The 15,977-nt window shown below is 42.3% G+C and overlaps 1 protein-coding gene across 1 annotated transcript in view; it reads left to right on the plus strand.

Annotated features, from left to right (window-relative positions):
* The window catches only part of KALRN (kalirin RhoGEF kinase), a 530,846-nt gene that overhangs the window by 177,556 nt on the left and 337,313 nt on the right, over window positions 1-15,977 (plus strand). Inside the window, exon 3 of the mRNA XM_067299320.1 lies at window positions 1,900-2,014. Within this exon, the coding sequence (XP_067155421.1) occupies window positions 1,900-2,014 (115 nt within the window). The remainder of the gene's footprint in view (window positions 1-1,899; window positions 2,015-15,977) is intronic.

Consider the following 15,977-nt stretch of genomic DNA (forward strand, 5'->3'; position numbering starts at 1 on the left):
CCACCTAGTTTTAGTTACTGTATCAGTTTGCTGTTCTGTAGGCTGGCTTGCTTCCCTGTTGGATACATCATGCATGAGATAATGGTTTTGGCATTGTTATGGTGTGTGAAATGATCCCAGCAAAGGGGTAATGTCCTTAAAATGTGGATTTTATTTATTTTTTATATTGGCCTGAAAATAAAAATGGGCCTATTTCCTTGTAAATTCAGTCTTGGGAACATTTGTTACGGTATGTCCCCGTGCTCATGCCATGTGGCAGAGGGCTGTATCAGCCAAGGCGAGGCTGAGTTCCCTTCGATCTTCCTAGCCTTTGTAGTTTGCCGATTGCCATAGAGCATCGACTATTAGGCTGCCATACAGAGTCACGTTTAGGCAGCCTAAATGGATGGAGCAAGGGGCCTCGGAGCAGTCATTCAGAAGGCTTCATAAAGTGCTGACCAGGAAGCAGCCTAAGCCGATGGCAAACTTAGGCACAGAGATTTAGGTGGAGGCTGGTAAATAGGATCAGCTGGAAAAACAGTGTTTCAGGGGTATGTGCATGTATCTCATCAATTTGGTATCTGGTTTATCCATCTCCAGGAACTCCTGCCACATGAGATACCTCCTTGGATCTGTTCAAAGCAGTTCTTTGTCCTGTGGTGATCTAGGACACTGTTTTTCCAAGCTCACATTTGCTCTCATGCTGATTCTACTCTTACAGCAAAGCCTCCTAGGACTCATCCTATCAAACGGTGGTGTTTAGGACCCCTGTAGGAATCATGGCCCCACAGAGTGGGGGTGTCCTGAGTTCTGCAATAGAGAGTGTAGCGTGTAGGTGCTGAGAGGCCAGTGTCCTTGCACAGCTTTTCCTTCCTGTTGGCCAGGTAATTTACTTCAGAGAAGCATGTGATTCCCCTTTCTCGGAAGTGATACTTCTGTTAAAGGGATTATAGTTTCCACTGAAAAGCTCAAAATTCATCTGCTTTTTTTTTTTTTTTTGCTGTTTATTTGCAAGGTCCTGTTCTGTGCTAGCTTTTTGAACTGTAGTTTTCCTATGACTTTTTTTCCTAGCTAACAACGTGAACATATATCTGACAACACACCATTTCAGAGAAATCTTATGATAATGCATGAAGAAAGAACTAAAGATTGAGTATGGAACTTGATTTCAGTTTCAAGCTTATTAAACTTTATTCATGGCAAAGAATAAAATAAGGTGCTGTAGAATAGGTTGTATTCACCTCTGTATTTATGATTGCATAATTCAGGGTAGAGTCATTCTTTTTATAGCTAAGTCTTTTAAGAACTGCTGTAAAACATGAAGTGCCAGACACTGGCAGTTCAAAAGGAGTGGTTTTTAAGGTAGGGAAAAAAAACAAACCAAAAATCATTCCAGTTGCCAGCAGCCCTCTCTGAATAGAAAGCATAGGAGGCATGAACTTTTAATCAAAATTCAATTTCTAATGAAGTGCCAGATGAGAATGTCTTACTGCATAAACGTTACGGGGATGCATTGCCTCTATGTAATGATATATTGTAATCTATCTGGCAATGAAAGATGCAATGCATATTGAGCAACAGTGAAAAATACTTCCACTTTCTTGATGTTGTCCAGTTTAAAACTCTGCCCACAGTAGGATTTCATTAGCGTTGCCTGCTTGCTTTGGCTATTACATTGGAGATTTGATGGTATTAGCTTAAAGACAGAAGAAACGCTAGTGACAAGTTTCCTTCTGTTTTTTCTTTCGCTGGAGCTCCAGCAAATGCAAGCATGTCTTCCTCAATTAGGCAAGCCTGAAAGCTACAGAGAGAGCACAGGCACTTGAATGTGCTGTAATTTATGTTTATCAATTCAGTGCACATAGTTTTTTTGACATGTGCTTCCTGCCTGATTTTCTAACAATCCTTTATTTTCTGCAGGTGGCCGTGATAAACGAGGTGGTCCTGTCTTGACCTTCCCAGCCCGCAGCAATCACGACAGAATAAGGCAGGAAGACCTTCGGAAACTTGTGACTTATTTGGCCAGCGTGCCAAGGTAAAGCTAGAAAGAAAACACTTCAAAGCTTTGGGTGGGTGGGGAGCTTGTTCTTGGCAGTTGCTGATTTCCAAGTATTAACCTTTAGTACCTTCAGTTCTTGGGATGAGGAAACAAAAGTGTTCCCTTCCTCCTACTGTGTATGCTCCAATTGCTTTTATCGAGCAAGCAGCAACGCGGAAGCGTGAGAGAGTGGAGTTTATGCTAGGAAACCCAGGCTTCAGGCTCACGAACCGAGTTCACGAGAGCAGCGAAGAGCAGCTCCCATTTCTGATGTTTCTGTAAGGCTGTTCTAGAGGCATGAAAAGGGAGGAGAGTGCATGGAGCACTACTGAGGTCTGCCGAGTTAAATTTAGCAAGAGAGAGAGAGCCCCTTGTCTGCCATTGCCTTTTAGTGCCTGGTGGGAGCTTCAGGAGAGCTGGTGAAAGGGAGTGTAATTCCTGGTGGGAAGGAGCCTGCCCTGCACAAGGAGGCAGCTCTTTCTGCTCCGGCACTTCCCAGAGCTTTATGCAGGCCCAGGAAGGAAAGTGCATGGACTAAGGGACCAATTTTCAAGGAGAGATGCTTCAAATGTTTCTGCATGCAAACCAGCTCTGTTAGAAAGCACTTTTCCTGCATTATTCCCTACGTCCCTCCTCTGACGTGCAGGTCCCTGTCCCTTTCCTGGGGATGTGGGAGGAGAAGTCTGCACCTGGCGGCTGTTGTCCAAGGCCATTTTCCTTAGCGAGCTTTAGGAGATGGTTTACAGGGCTCAGTGCCCAGGTATTCCTGAGCCATTGTTTAGTGTCTCAGAAAGTATAAAGCTATATACACCCTCATTCAGCTTCCTTTCCCTGTTTTCAAGCTTTCCCATTATCTTTCTCATGAACCATTATACCAGTTACTGAGGTGAAGGGCATTCTGGTATTTTACCTCTGGGACTGTTCTGGTACCGCAGGGTAAGTGAAGTGCTGAAAAGGGCTGTCACCAAGTTATAATAATGCACCCTGTGCTATCCAGGAATGCCTTCTTTTTAAAACCAAGGATATAACCCGTAAAAGAGTGCTTATATTATTGCAAAGAGTGCAGAGCTAACATCAGAAAGACAGAAGGATTGACTGCATCAGGATGTTGAGAGGTAAGGGTATCAGAAACACACACAGAGCTCCTGGTAACGTGTGATGTGCAGATAACAAAGCTCCTGCCTTCGTATATAAGAGAGTTGAGGGCTGTTTGGAGACTCATCACTCAGCTGCAGAGAGATATGGCAAACACAGCCACGTGTGCCACGTCTGCGAGTGTTCATTTCCTGTTGACAGTATATTTCATGAGGCCTCGGGCAGTGCATTTTTTGCTGCAGTGGACTTTTGCTCATCAAGCTTTTACTAATCAGCTGAATTGGTTTGAGTCATCTTCTCTTTTTTCTTTTTTCTTTTTTTTTCTTTTTTCTTTTTCTGTAGCCAGCTCTATTTGCAACTGTATTGTGTGAGAGATTATGGACATGCTGCAGGGTTGGGAAACTCATTGAGAAGGTCATTCAATGTCACTGCATGTCCCAGGGCTTGGCAATCAGGCACCTCCAGCTGCTGTAGTAATACAATTGCTCCCTTACATCTTATCATCTCTTGCATGTTCACAAGTATGAAGATATGACATAGCCTCTTTTCTGTCAGAGACTGGGATTGCAAGCAACTGCATAGCTAAAAACATCTTCTAACATGTTTATTAATACAGCTCTTCTCTTGTGGAGGTGATGATAACACCGAGGTACATCCCTTCTGTTCCTCCCACCCCCCCCACCTGAATAGATTAGCTCAATCTTTGGTGTTGCTTTTGGTTGCCATACTGTGAATTGGTCCAGCAATGGTTATTCTTTGGTCATGCCAAAGTAGGGGAACAAAGGTGCATGCTGAAGGAGCTAAAATAAAACCCAGCAGCTTGTCTACCTAGAAACATTTTAAAAACTGTTCCCTTGAGTGGTCCCCACTGCAAAGCCTTGTTCTGTCCTGATATCTGAAGCCTTCGAAGGAACAACCTCTAATTATACAAGAGAACTTTTCTTCCTCTGCAGTACAACCTCCCATCATGAAAATGTGCTCGGCAGCGAAGAGTTGACTGCTCATTGGAGGACTTGCACCAGTTTCACAAGAATACACATAGATTGGTACTGTGGAGATGTTAACCAGTGTATTGTATCCTCTTTAGGATATTGCACTTCACGAGAGAGATGGAGTAGGAAACAGCAAGAATGATCAGAAGTCTAGGAAAAGTGGCTTATCAGGAAGGACTGAAAGGGTAGAAGTTGCTCAGACTAGAAAAGAGAAGAAAGCCTGAAAAGAGTCTTTGGAAGCATGTTGTAATGCTGCAAGAAGAAAGGGAGTAATTTCAGTGTCCATAGGGTTAGGACAAGAAACAAAGGAGTTATGCTGAAGCAAGAGAAGCTTAGGTCAGACATGAGAAAAAGATTTCTGATGGGAATGGTGAGGGGGAGAGAGCACATCAGTGGTGGGGGAAAGGAGCACACTGTCACAAATGGTAAGCGCTAGAGTAAATCATCTAATCTGTTCTTAAAAACCTCCATAGCCTTAGACTTCTGGCACAGGTATAAATGTTAGAGAGGGGGATGAACTAGGTGATTTCTCTAGCTTCTTTCTAGTCCTATTTTGTTTGGTCCCAAAGCTGTGAACTCACTACTGTAAGAGGAAGAAGTGATCAGAAACTTCTTCAGTCTGGCAGGCAGGATTGTGTAGCCTATTCAGTTTCAGAGAACACTGAAAACTCATTTTCCCTAAACTTTTTGTTCATTTTAACAAGGATAGCTAGTGGAGCTTTCAAAGTTATTTATTTTTTGGGAACAAATACCTGGAAGGAGCAGTTTGAATTTGTATCATTGGCTCCCCGATCATAGTTGTTTCAAGGTGGCTACTGTAATGAATAAGTACGTCAGCATTCTACCAAAATAAACAGTTTTATTAGTATAGACTCTGGATAAGATGTCAGGAGAAAGTACACTCATGTTCAGAGTGTTGAAGGGGGGAAGAGTTTTTGGTGCTAGTGGAAAAACTAGAAATTCTTCTTCAGAAAAGAAAAAGACTATAGTTTATCATATTGACGTCAGTATAATAATTCTCTCCTTATTCCTAATGCAGTGGTTCCTGAGTGAGACAGATGGCTATCCACATCGATACTATCTGTCACTTAACCCTGGTTTTATGTCTTAATGGAAAGGGCAGTGGTAGCATGTTTCTGGGAGCTTTGAGCAGGTATAAGATTGGTGATGAAATATGATGATAGATTAGGGCAAGTGAAACCAAGGTCTTGCTAGTAGTTTTCAGAGTTTCTGATTCAGCTTTTGGTAATTCCTTTTTCAAAACAGAATGATATCTGATGTGGGTTTTCTGAAAGCAGCAATGGGTGTTTGAGTTATAGCAGAACAGCAAGCACTTTCTTGCTGCTAGGAGTGGCGGCCAGGTAGGTGCATGAAGTCAGTGGGGCTCCTTGCATGGGTAAGGATTACTTCTGGGCGGTTAAGACCAGCACTGGGAATGTAGTTTGTTCCTATTCCAAAATGATAAACTTCCTGTTCATGGTATCCTAGGTGACTTACGGGTCCTGGGAGAGGCCAGGGCCTGATCCTGCAGTCTTAAGTACTAGGAGGAGGAGGCGAGGGTGTATCCGACGTTTGGAAATAATGTTGTTCTGGTTCGGTGCTGTACTCCAGTTCTTTTAGACACACCGAGAGGTGCTTTTCTGCAAAGAGTTCCACCATAATTAGTTACTAAGAAACAAAGATGCTATTCATTAGAAATAAAGATAATTCCCACTGATACCAGGTTCCTACCGCACTGCCGTTTTCTGCAGATTTTACATTTGCACTAATGCTTTCTTGATAGGTGAGGCTGTATTTCTTGTAAATCAGGATGGCTCCCATTTACATGCAAATTTAAATGAGATGGGATGTTTAGAAATTTGGAGGCTGTGACCAAATCTAGGAAAACATAGGGTTTATGATCAGGGGAGCTGAGCTAATCCACTGCAGGGTGGAGGTTGCTGGCTTCACTGAGGATTTTATTTTTAAACACTGGTGTAGGGCCATCTATTCCAGTAGAGTAAGTTTTGATTTATACACGTGTAAATGAAACTAGCACCAGGGCAATCTCTTCTGTGAGCCCTTCAGAATTAAGAATTAAGCTATGCGTAGGCTATAGGAGGATAAAAAGGAGACAGAATATTATTAGCCTGAGTTATCTGCCTGCACGGTGAAGCAATATGATGAAGGAAATGTTCTCTGTCAGCTATAGTGAATCTTCCGGCTGAACACATCAATCTGTTTTGGAGCCAAGATAAGCAGTCTTCTGTGTTCTCTGCAGTGGGGGAAATCCGAGATGCCTTGGAGGCCTGTATTTTTAAAGACATCTACTTTTATTTGTCCTCTGTTCAAAAACCTGCTTAAATATTTCCCTGTTCTGGGGGACATCCAGGACTCATAAAAGTCGCAAAATGTTTCCAAGGGACAGCTCTGTATGTTTGAACAGCTTGTCAGAGCTGCCTGTCTGAGTAAGATTAAAGGTGCTAGGATCAGTAAAACAAATTAAGTGCCGTTAAAGAATTAGTTCAGTGATTGGGATTTTTAAAATTAAAAGAACAAAACAGGGCCTGGCAAAAGGTAGCAATACTCACCACTCTCTTGGTTTTATTTTAAGTTCTCCTATGATGACCTGTGGTACTGTGTATATTAACTTCTCTGGACAGGAGTAGTATGAAACTCATCTTGTTGATTGATAGGAATTAAACCCTAGAGCTTGATTTTCTGTTATATAATCTTAACACAAAAGAAGCTTTTTAGGATCACTTTTTCTGGAGGCTATTGTAGTTCTACAAAAATATCCACATATTTTAAAAACACCACCAGGGATTTCATGCTTATTTTAGTAACTAAATATCTGGTGCCACGTGTCAGATAATTATTCCACCATACACTTGCCTCAAAAGACAATGTTAATAAATGAAGTGAAACCAATGAGGCTAATGGAGGTTTAGTATTTTCTTTAAACATAACTTTATTTATTTTTTTTTTAACTGTAAGTGTAGAGAAAGAAGCTCATTAGGAGTATATAATAGACAGGAATGCTAGTGGTTTTAAGAGCCTTTCACCACTCCATAGCCAGGTCAAACCCAGCCTCCATCCTACATGGTATTGGTACATGATGTCGTTATTTATCAGCATGTGTTGGTGAATGGGGGACCTCCGTGAGACCGGTTGGAGGGGTCTCTTCTTGTGCTCCGTTGTTAAAGGACTTCTGACCACGTCACTCTGTTTTGTGTGCTGTGGTCCCCTCAGTGACCACATGGGTACCAAGTTGCATGTTCAGTTCTTGTTGGAAGTGAGCTCTTCAAAACAGGAGCCCTGATTTCCTTCCAGCTGTGGTAACAACCTGTCCAGAACAGGACTGACACTTTATTTCTAAATAACTGGACAATGTCTGTAATTCATGTTAAAATTTTGCAGTTCCTCTCTACAACTGCCAGTCTGGCAAGGTCCACTGTGACCAAAAGGCACTAGAGCATGTGGACTTCCTAGGAGCGAGGCAGAGCAACGAGAGCAGTCAGAGGCCTGGGGAGCAGGAACTGTGAGAAAAGATTGAAGGTATTGGGGTTGTTTTGCCTAAAGAGGAGGAGACTAAAGAGTAACGTGGTAAAAATCCAGTATGCAAAAATTAGCTGAAGGAAGGAAGGAAGGAAACAATCTGGCCTCAGTGGCCATAGCAAATGGGATGAAAAGCAGTGGGTGTAAATCATGGAAAGGAAGATTCAAGTGAGGAAAAGCTTGCTAAATGAAGCATGCAGCAGATGGTTGCGGTGTCTCCATCTTCGGAGACCAGGTCAGAAAATATCTATCAGGAATGACCCAAATGGTGTCATTCCTGCCTTGGAGCAGAAGGATGAAAAGGATGGCCTCTTGAGTTCTCTCATAACAGTGTTTTCTATAATTCTGTGGTTTTAGAATAGCTAAAAATTTTTCATTGCCTATGTTTGGTTATTTTCAATTTTTAAATTTTTGAAAATTAGTCCAGCCCTAAGATAAATGGGGGCTTTCCATATCCGCATATCCATTTCCCAATTACTTCCTGCTTTCATTGCCTGTTACTCTTTTCCTGGATAGTGTAGAGACAGCTCTTTTAAAGCTCAGGACCTAAAGCAGATGTCCTCTATCCCTCTGCCCTCCCTAGCGGCTGAAAGTACAGAGAGCTCTGTAGAACTGGTTCTAGCTCTGTTTGGTGCTGAGCCCGGCTTTGTCTTCCAGCTGGATAATGGTGCACATGTTTTCAGATTTGTTTTGTCGTGAACAACGCGAATAGCATGATAGTGATACTGTGAATTGCACAGCTCATGTAGTCTTTTCTTTCTAAAGACTGATAAATGGAGAGGTCACCTGGGCTCTGCCTATCACTTGTGTCAGAGATTATCAAATGCCTTCTATCTGGTCTAGGAGAAGTGTCCCTCATCCTTCTGATGGCAACATTTTGTGAAATAGAGGCAAACGAGAGTGACAAAACTTTAATATTGAGACAAATCCATGGAGGTTTGATTGTCTTGTTTCAGAATATGAGTTCAGGGACTCAGGAAAAAAAAAGTTGATGTTATTTCAAGACTTGATTCTTCATTTAAAAGAAATTCCTTAAAAGGCAGAGAAAATTACTTTGTAAGTTGTCCAATTTATATCCAAAAGTATTTACACTATTTGGGAAAATCTGCAGATCTGTTACTGGTTTTGTACACTAGCTTCTCCAATATTTCTGTGTTTTTTAAATAGTAGCTGACTCTGTTTCATTACATATTAATTGTAATTCCAGTAAATGAGATTACTGATTGCCACATGTGGAGAAACTATGATTTCAACTTGCCTTTATGTTTTTAAACACTCTATTCAACACTCAACATCTGCTTAATTCTAGACTATAAATCTGTAATCAAAAAAACTTAATATCAAGTAATCCCTCATTTATTGTGTCTGAATTATTTCCAAGGCAATTGTTCTTTTTTTTTTAAAGGAAAAAAAAAAACAGTTTTCTTTTACTGCCAGCCCTGCAGACTCATACAGAGATTTCAAAGTCATATTGGGTTCTTTCTGATTCATGTAACATCTACAACACAAAGATTCTCCAGTGGGTTACTGATTTGAAGACTTAGAATTTCATAGGTGGCCCCAAAAGCTACATTTAATATATAAAGAAAATGCACAAGTCTGGCAGAGAAGTTCCTTTTCGCAGAGCCGGGCTGCTTTCTCCAGCACAGTAAGTGTTCAGCCATGCCTTCTTCAGTGAAGTCAGCAGATATCACTCAAAGGTGGAACAGATCTGATGAAATAAAAGGTCACTGTTTTACTTTGGCCATTTCCCGGGCAGCAAAGCAAGTGTCTCTACCTGCTGCCGAGACGTAGCTCTACAGTACCATCACCCCGGCTTCTCTCTTTCTCGGGAAGAAATCATTTCTCCCTGAGAAAGGAGGGACTGAAAGGGTCCTAAAACCCGGTGGCACAGCCCCTGAGCAGAAGTCGAGATGCCTGCGTGAGCAGGGCTGAGGAGAGCCGACCCGGCAATGGCAACCCCCTGTGAGGATGGTGACCACGCTTGGAGGCGTCAGATGGGCCTCCTCGTGGCTTCACAGAGGGCTGATGGCAAGCGAGTCTGATCTGGCAGAGGTGTCTGGCCAAAGCCAAGGCTTGGGGAAAACCCCAGCTATCTTCTGGTGGGAGGCTCCGACACTGCTCGGCTCCCCGGCATGGGTGTGAGGCTGTTGCTCTTTGGCTCTTGCACACAATACGGACTCCTGCCCTGCAGCGCTTTGGGAAACGCTTTCCATTTCACCATTTCTTAGCAGTGTCTTAGGTGACGACCAGGCTCATTTCTAACAGGGGACTTAGGGCTAGGAAGCATCCGGCTCAGATTTCAAAGAAATCCCCAGCAAACAGCAAAACACTCCTCCTCTCCACGCGCACCCCCATCCCAAAAAGCGTGAGTGAAAACCTCGTTGCGAAGAGCAGATTTGCAGAAGCGCGTTTCGTTTGAGTTCTCTGGCCGCGACACAGGCGCAGGCCTCGCTTTGCACGTGCCCTCCCTGTGGCCGGGGCTGCCCTTCCTCCGCTCAGGGGCTGCTCCGCGGCTTCCCGACGCTCTTCCGCGCCGCGAGTGCAGCCGCGTGCGGCCGAACGCGGCAGGCGCTGGCGGGAAGGCGCCGTGGGGGCATGGGAGAGGCCGCGGCCGAGCGACAGCCCGAGGCGTCAGGGGGCCTCAGGGGGAGACGGCCTGCTCCCATCCCCTGCGCTGTCTCACGTAGAGCGGCGTCGCCTCGCTCTGCTTTTTTGAGCTCCATCCAAGCGCTCGATCTGGGGATTAGATCAGTATTGTTCCTTCTTGCTAAATGATTTTTGCATGTTGATTATCCCGGCTTTCGCTGCCTGGAAGAAGGAGCTGAGGTGAGGGAGAAACGGGAGAAAGCCCATCCTAAACGAGGATGTTCCCTGTGCCTTTTTGCTGCTTTTTGGACCGTTTCAGCTGGTAAGAGGAAACCAGTGGGCACCGCGGCCTGTCATAAGATTTTGTACAGAACATTTGCTCTCCATCCTCTTCCTCAGCGGCTCCCTGACAAGTGGTTTGCAAGCCGCTGCAACATACTGCACCGGGCTGCCCTCCCTGCCCTTTCCCACACTAGTGCTGATTTGAAACTGTTCGGTGTTTCTCAAGGGCTTTTCAGCTTTCAGATTTGTGGCTCCACAGTACTCGGAAAGATCCAGGTAGCGGTGACCTAGGGACTTCCTCGAAGAAGGCAGGTTTGCTCTAATGTACGCAGTAATTCAAAAGAGCTAAATTTAGCAGACAGAAGGCTTTTGTGGGAATGGCGCACGGGCAGCAGGCACTGTCAGCGTGTGTTTCCTTTTGAAGTTGTCAGCAGCCGTCAGCAGAACAGGCAGCAGCTCAGCCAATCCTAACTTTGCTTTTGAATGCTTTCTTCCCTAGAGCTTTTACAAAGACTATAGAATGGTTTTGTCTTTTTTTCAGCATGGGTGCTTGTGTTCCCCATCAGTAACTCCCGCGTGTGCTACATCCTTTTCATTCTTAGAAATTATTGTAATTTGGAAGCATTTTATGCCACCCTATTTATGGATGTCTTTAGGAGCAGGAAAACTACTGCTGTACTTTGCAGTCTGCTTTATAATGAGCATCCTGTCAAAGGCGTCTTAACATCAGTGGAAAAGCTCTCATAATCTCCCATGGACAATGGATGAGACCTTTACTGTGTGTCAATATGCAGCAAATAACGGGAGACAGAGAAGCAGGGTCGTGTCAGTCCAGACTGCCTCGTGCTTATCCTCATCACATGGCTAGAGGTGTCATGCGTGCTAGTCCAAAGTTTGGTTTCCCAGGTGCACAGCTTGGGGAGAACTGAGGATGTGTTTTCAGGAATGTATTTTTAGCCTTGTCTCCAGGTGATACAGAGCTTATGCAATCATGCTGTCTGTCAGTCTTTGTTTAAACCAAATCTGACAGAGAAGTAAGAGTCTCAAGAATATTGAATTCCTACAGGTTTAATGAGAATAGACAGCTGTGTCAGGGAGAGAGACCCAATTAGTGCCCTCACCGAAGGAAAGGCAGTCTGAGCTCACCCATTCTTAGAGACTGGAGGCAGGGGGGCAATCTTCAAAGCACGTAAGACCTCAAAAGGTGCAAATGCTTTATTAGACATCAGAGAATCTGCGTGACAAGTACAACTCTAGGAATCCAGGGTTCAGCTGCTCCAGTGCTCATGAAACTGCATGCTAGTTTATGGTATTAGAAAATTGGATCATACTAAAATAGAACAACAACCAATTCATGGTAACATATGGTATCGAGCAGGCTGATATTCTAATAGCACGGAAAGTATAGGTTGGGACTGGCAAAATTTGTCCAAGAGTGGGATGCTCAGTTCCCTGCTGTTTCCAAAGGGAATTGGTATCCAAGTATGGTAGGCAGTTGTAAATCCCGTCAATGATTTCTTCTCATTTTCCACAAGGTGCTCCTAACCAAGTCAGTCTGTGTTTTTTAATGTTTTTCTTGTGGATCCTGACACTGCTGTGGATTTCCCTGTGGATTTCGTAATGCTATATGCAGCAAGGCATAATTGTAGCTACAGGGTGTGAGGTTGTTGGGCTACTTAAAAACAAAAAAAAGGTGAAAAGAGGGAAAAATCTTAACCCAAAATAAAATCATAAATAAGAAAAATAATTCCAGAATCATAATCATAATACCTGCTGAGCCAAGAGCAGATTGGAGGAAACCCACCCCAAAAGGTGGGAAAATGTAACTTGAATCTGCTCTTGGCTCAGCAGGTATTGTCTGGTCTGTAACATTTGCTGTGGTGTACTTTCTTTTTTGTTAATGAGGGTGCATTGGTTTCCCTGCATAGGTACACAGGGCTTTGTTTTGTGTCCAATCATAATGAAAAACCTTAGTATCTGGAGAACTTTCCAGTGATGTAGTATTTTAGAAAGTTCCTTTGTTTGTGGTACTTCACCAAAAAATAAACCACCAAGAGCCCAGACAAAACAGCTTTTCCTTGTCCTGCAACTACATTCAGAGCATATCTCAAACTTCCTTGCTCTTCCACCTACCCATATCCCCCCACTGCAATGCAAACAAGAGAAAGTAGGAACCTATTGTATGCTCAATGTAATATCTACCAGGGGCATCTTTGCTGAACGGTCCTTTTGGTTAAAGTCATTGAGTTAAGATCATAGGGGAGCACTGGCTTCATAAAACAATTGCACATCCCTGAAAATTAGAGCAACAACAGGAGTTTTTCTCCAGCCAGGTGCCAGTTACTTTCTCATGCCTTTGCTATGTGCTACTTATGTGTGTTTATTTGATGTTCATATGATGTGGAAGTTCTCCTCCATCACCCTGCTCCCCATGGGAAAACAAGAAGAACTGACAATATCCAATATGTAGGCAGTGATATTAGCACTTAGTCTTTTAATAGAAGGATGAGTTAAGCTTGATTTTCTAAAATTTATTTATGTGAGCATCTGGCTTGCCAGATGCTTCTGCAATTGATGCTGTCATTGAGGATCAAATAAATATTACTTTTGAAATTTAATTTGAAAGAATTACTCATTAAAAAGAAAAAAAAAGACACTTTGCTTGGTAAAATTCAGCCTTTTTTCCTCTCCTCTGTCCTAAACCAGGGTCAAGGATCCAAACAATTATTAAATTTGTCCACTTAGGGAACAGAAATAAATATGGACGCCAGTGGAACATTAATATGGAGATGGGTGTGATCCTTAGCAAGAACTTCATGGTATTTAAAATACACATTGGGCCAAACTAATCCTGGAGCAATGCTATTTGATTTCAATGGATGAAATTCAACCTGTTGGCAATAATTCATACAGTGAAATAGTAAAACATGCCAGTGACCAGATAAGCGATTCATACTTGAGCAAGATCCATAATGAACAACCTGGCTGTGGGAAAATGTATGGGGTTGTGATACTTTGGAACCCCCAGTAGTAATTTTGAACTTTCTACATAGGGTTAATGTTCTACAAAGCAAGGTAATGGCTTTTGCGGTCTCCAAGGACAATCAGCAAAATAGTTTGTTCAGCTCTAGAATAAATGCTATGTTCTAAAGTTCCATATCGTGATATTAAACAGCTCCACAGGCAAACATCACATCCCACTAGGAACAAGAGTTTTCCCTTGGAGAACTCCAGGTGGACTCACCATGTGTGTTTCATCTGCTGTGCACTTAAACTTTGTAAGTCACATGAAAATGACAGTTAGTATCTTGCCATCAGTAATAGTGGGTGGAGACTTCTGCATTTCATATTTTGAAATATTTTTTAAATTATATTAGCATAAACTATAGATCTAAATTAATTTCCTACCATTCCTCTTTTTATTTGCGTGTGAATTTAATGGCAGTTAAAGATTAGCTGCAGGAAAGGTAAGTTCATGCTGTTGATTAGTATTCTTTCTGGGCAAAGCGCCAACATCCTAGACTAGGATGATTGACTAGATCTCTTCTGGTTCAATCTTCTATGATCCAGCAATTGACAGCCCTAGAGACCAAAGTCCTCTGTTAACGCAGCAATGCCAATTTTTCCTTCCACTGTTTTTCTGCTGTATGTCAGACCTAATTTAAGACTAAAATTGTAGCTCATTTTCAGTAGCCTGCTCAGCCCTTAGCAGCTCTACTTAGACCACCACCAAGAACTGTGTTTGTTAACAGCTCTGCCTGTGTCTTTTGTGATCTTCATAAATGATAATCAGATGGGAGCCTCAGATTTAATGTAGGCTGCACATTTAGGTCACATCTGCACTTAGCTGGGTGCCATCCCGGAACGCCAGGGAAGAGACACAGGCAGAAATACCTGAATTTTAGCTCTGGCTTCAACATTGAGTTCTCTTGTCCCTTGGCTTAACTGCATAACCTTATTTTCCCAGGCTATACAGTGGACATAATACTATCTATCTCACAAAGTTTTGGGAAACTACAACAGCTGATATTTTTACATCTTGAAGTTTGAAACCTCTAAGTATTTTTATTACAGTTATGTTGCATGAAGCAGACATACAAGTCGTTTTAATAGCATGCACTGATTAGACTTCTCGTTTCTGGGAAACTGCATCTTTAAAGTTGCGCTTGTCTTGCGAGTGCTGCTTAAGAAATTGGCCATGGACTGTGTTGTCTCCTGACCTTAGGAAATGCACTTGATAAAAGCTCCACATTACAGATGTGCCATTTTGCCATTCAGCAAGTCGAGGGAGTGAGGAAGAACTGTTAATTCCAAAACAATATCTAAATAATAGGAGGTACCTGTTAAACTAATGAATGTTCTTACGCATAGGAAGAATGGCCGGAAGTGCTGCCTTGTTAATGAACTGTTAGTCTAAGAATTAATTGAATAGGCAATGTGTACTTTTTCTTCAAGACCTCTTTTTACTCCATTCTCAAGACAGAATTGAACTCTTACAACCCCAATTAATCACATCCAACTTTGTGGCTATGTCCCCTCATTTCTTCTTTCTCTTGTTTTTACAACATTTGTAATTTAGTTCAGAAACTGCATCTGGAGAAGCAAGCATCTCTGGGATCACAGATTAGTTTAGATTTTGCTTCCCACTGGAGATTTGTGGAAAGGAGCTATGATTCCAATCCAAAATCTAATTAAAAATCAAGTACATAGGAAACTAATGAACAATCTTACCCATAGGAAGAATGTCTGGAAGCTGTGCTTTGTTAATGAGCTGTTAGTCTAGGAATTAAGTGCACAGGCAGTATGTGCTTTTTCTGTAGGGTTTCTTTTTACTCCATCACAAGACAAAATTCAACTGTTAGACAGTTCCACTCTTACCAGACATACTAGAAATCTCAGTTTCTCTTTAAGTTCCAGAACTGCCTCCCCCAAAATTTAGCAATGTCAGATGATATGTGGTAGGTGATATGAAAATAGAATCAGCTAAAAGGTTTCCTGGGATTTTGAGAATTCTGTAGGACACTTCATCTCTTTAGTTTTATGGACTGTTAAATTGCATCTGTAGTATATTAGTATTGGCAACTCTCTTCTCACCACTTAGTGGGCACTACCAAATGTATGAATAAGGCACAGATTTTTATTAGGTAAAATCAACTTACTGCCTTTGAAAAAACAAGCCACCTACTGGGGATCCAAGTGCTTAAACTTAAACATCACATTGAAAAATACTTGTTTTAATGAATAAGATTCTAGTTGTCCCCAAGGTAAAATATATGTTTTATATTTTGTATATTCCCAGTGGCCCTCGGAAAATCATGGCAGACATATTTGAGTAAGATACAGAAAACGGAGCAACGTAAATCAGATAAACATATCTGATACAATACCAGTGCAAAGTTTTCTTGCTCTCCATTTTTGAACTTCTAAAATTGGTAACAAATCAGTATTTTTTTAGAAGCCAAGTC

This window comes from Apteryx mantelli, chromosome 6 (assembly GCF_036417845.1).
Source record: "Apteryx mantelli isolate bAptMan1 chromosome 6, bAptMan1.hap1, whole genome shotgun sequence".
NCBI lineage: Eukaryota > Metazoa > Chordata > Aves > Apterygiformes > Apterygidae > Apteryx > Apteryx mantelli.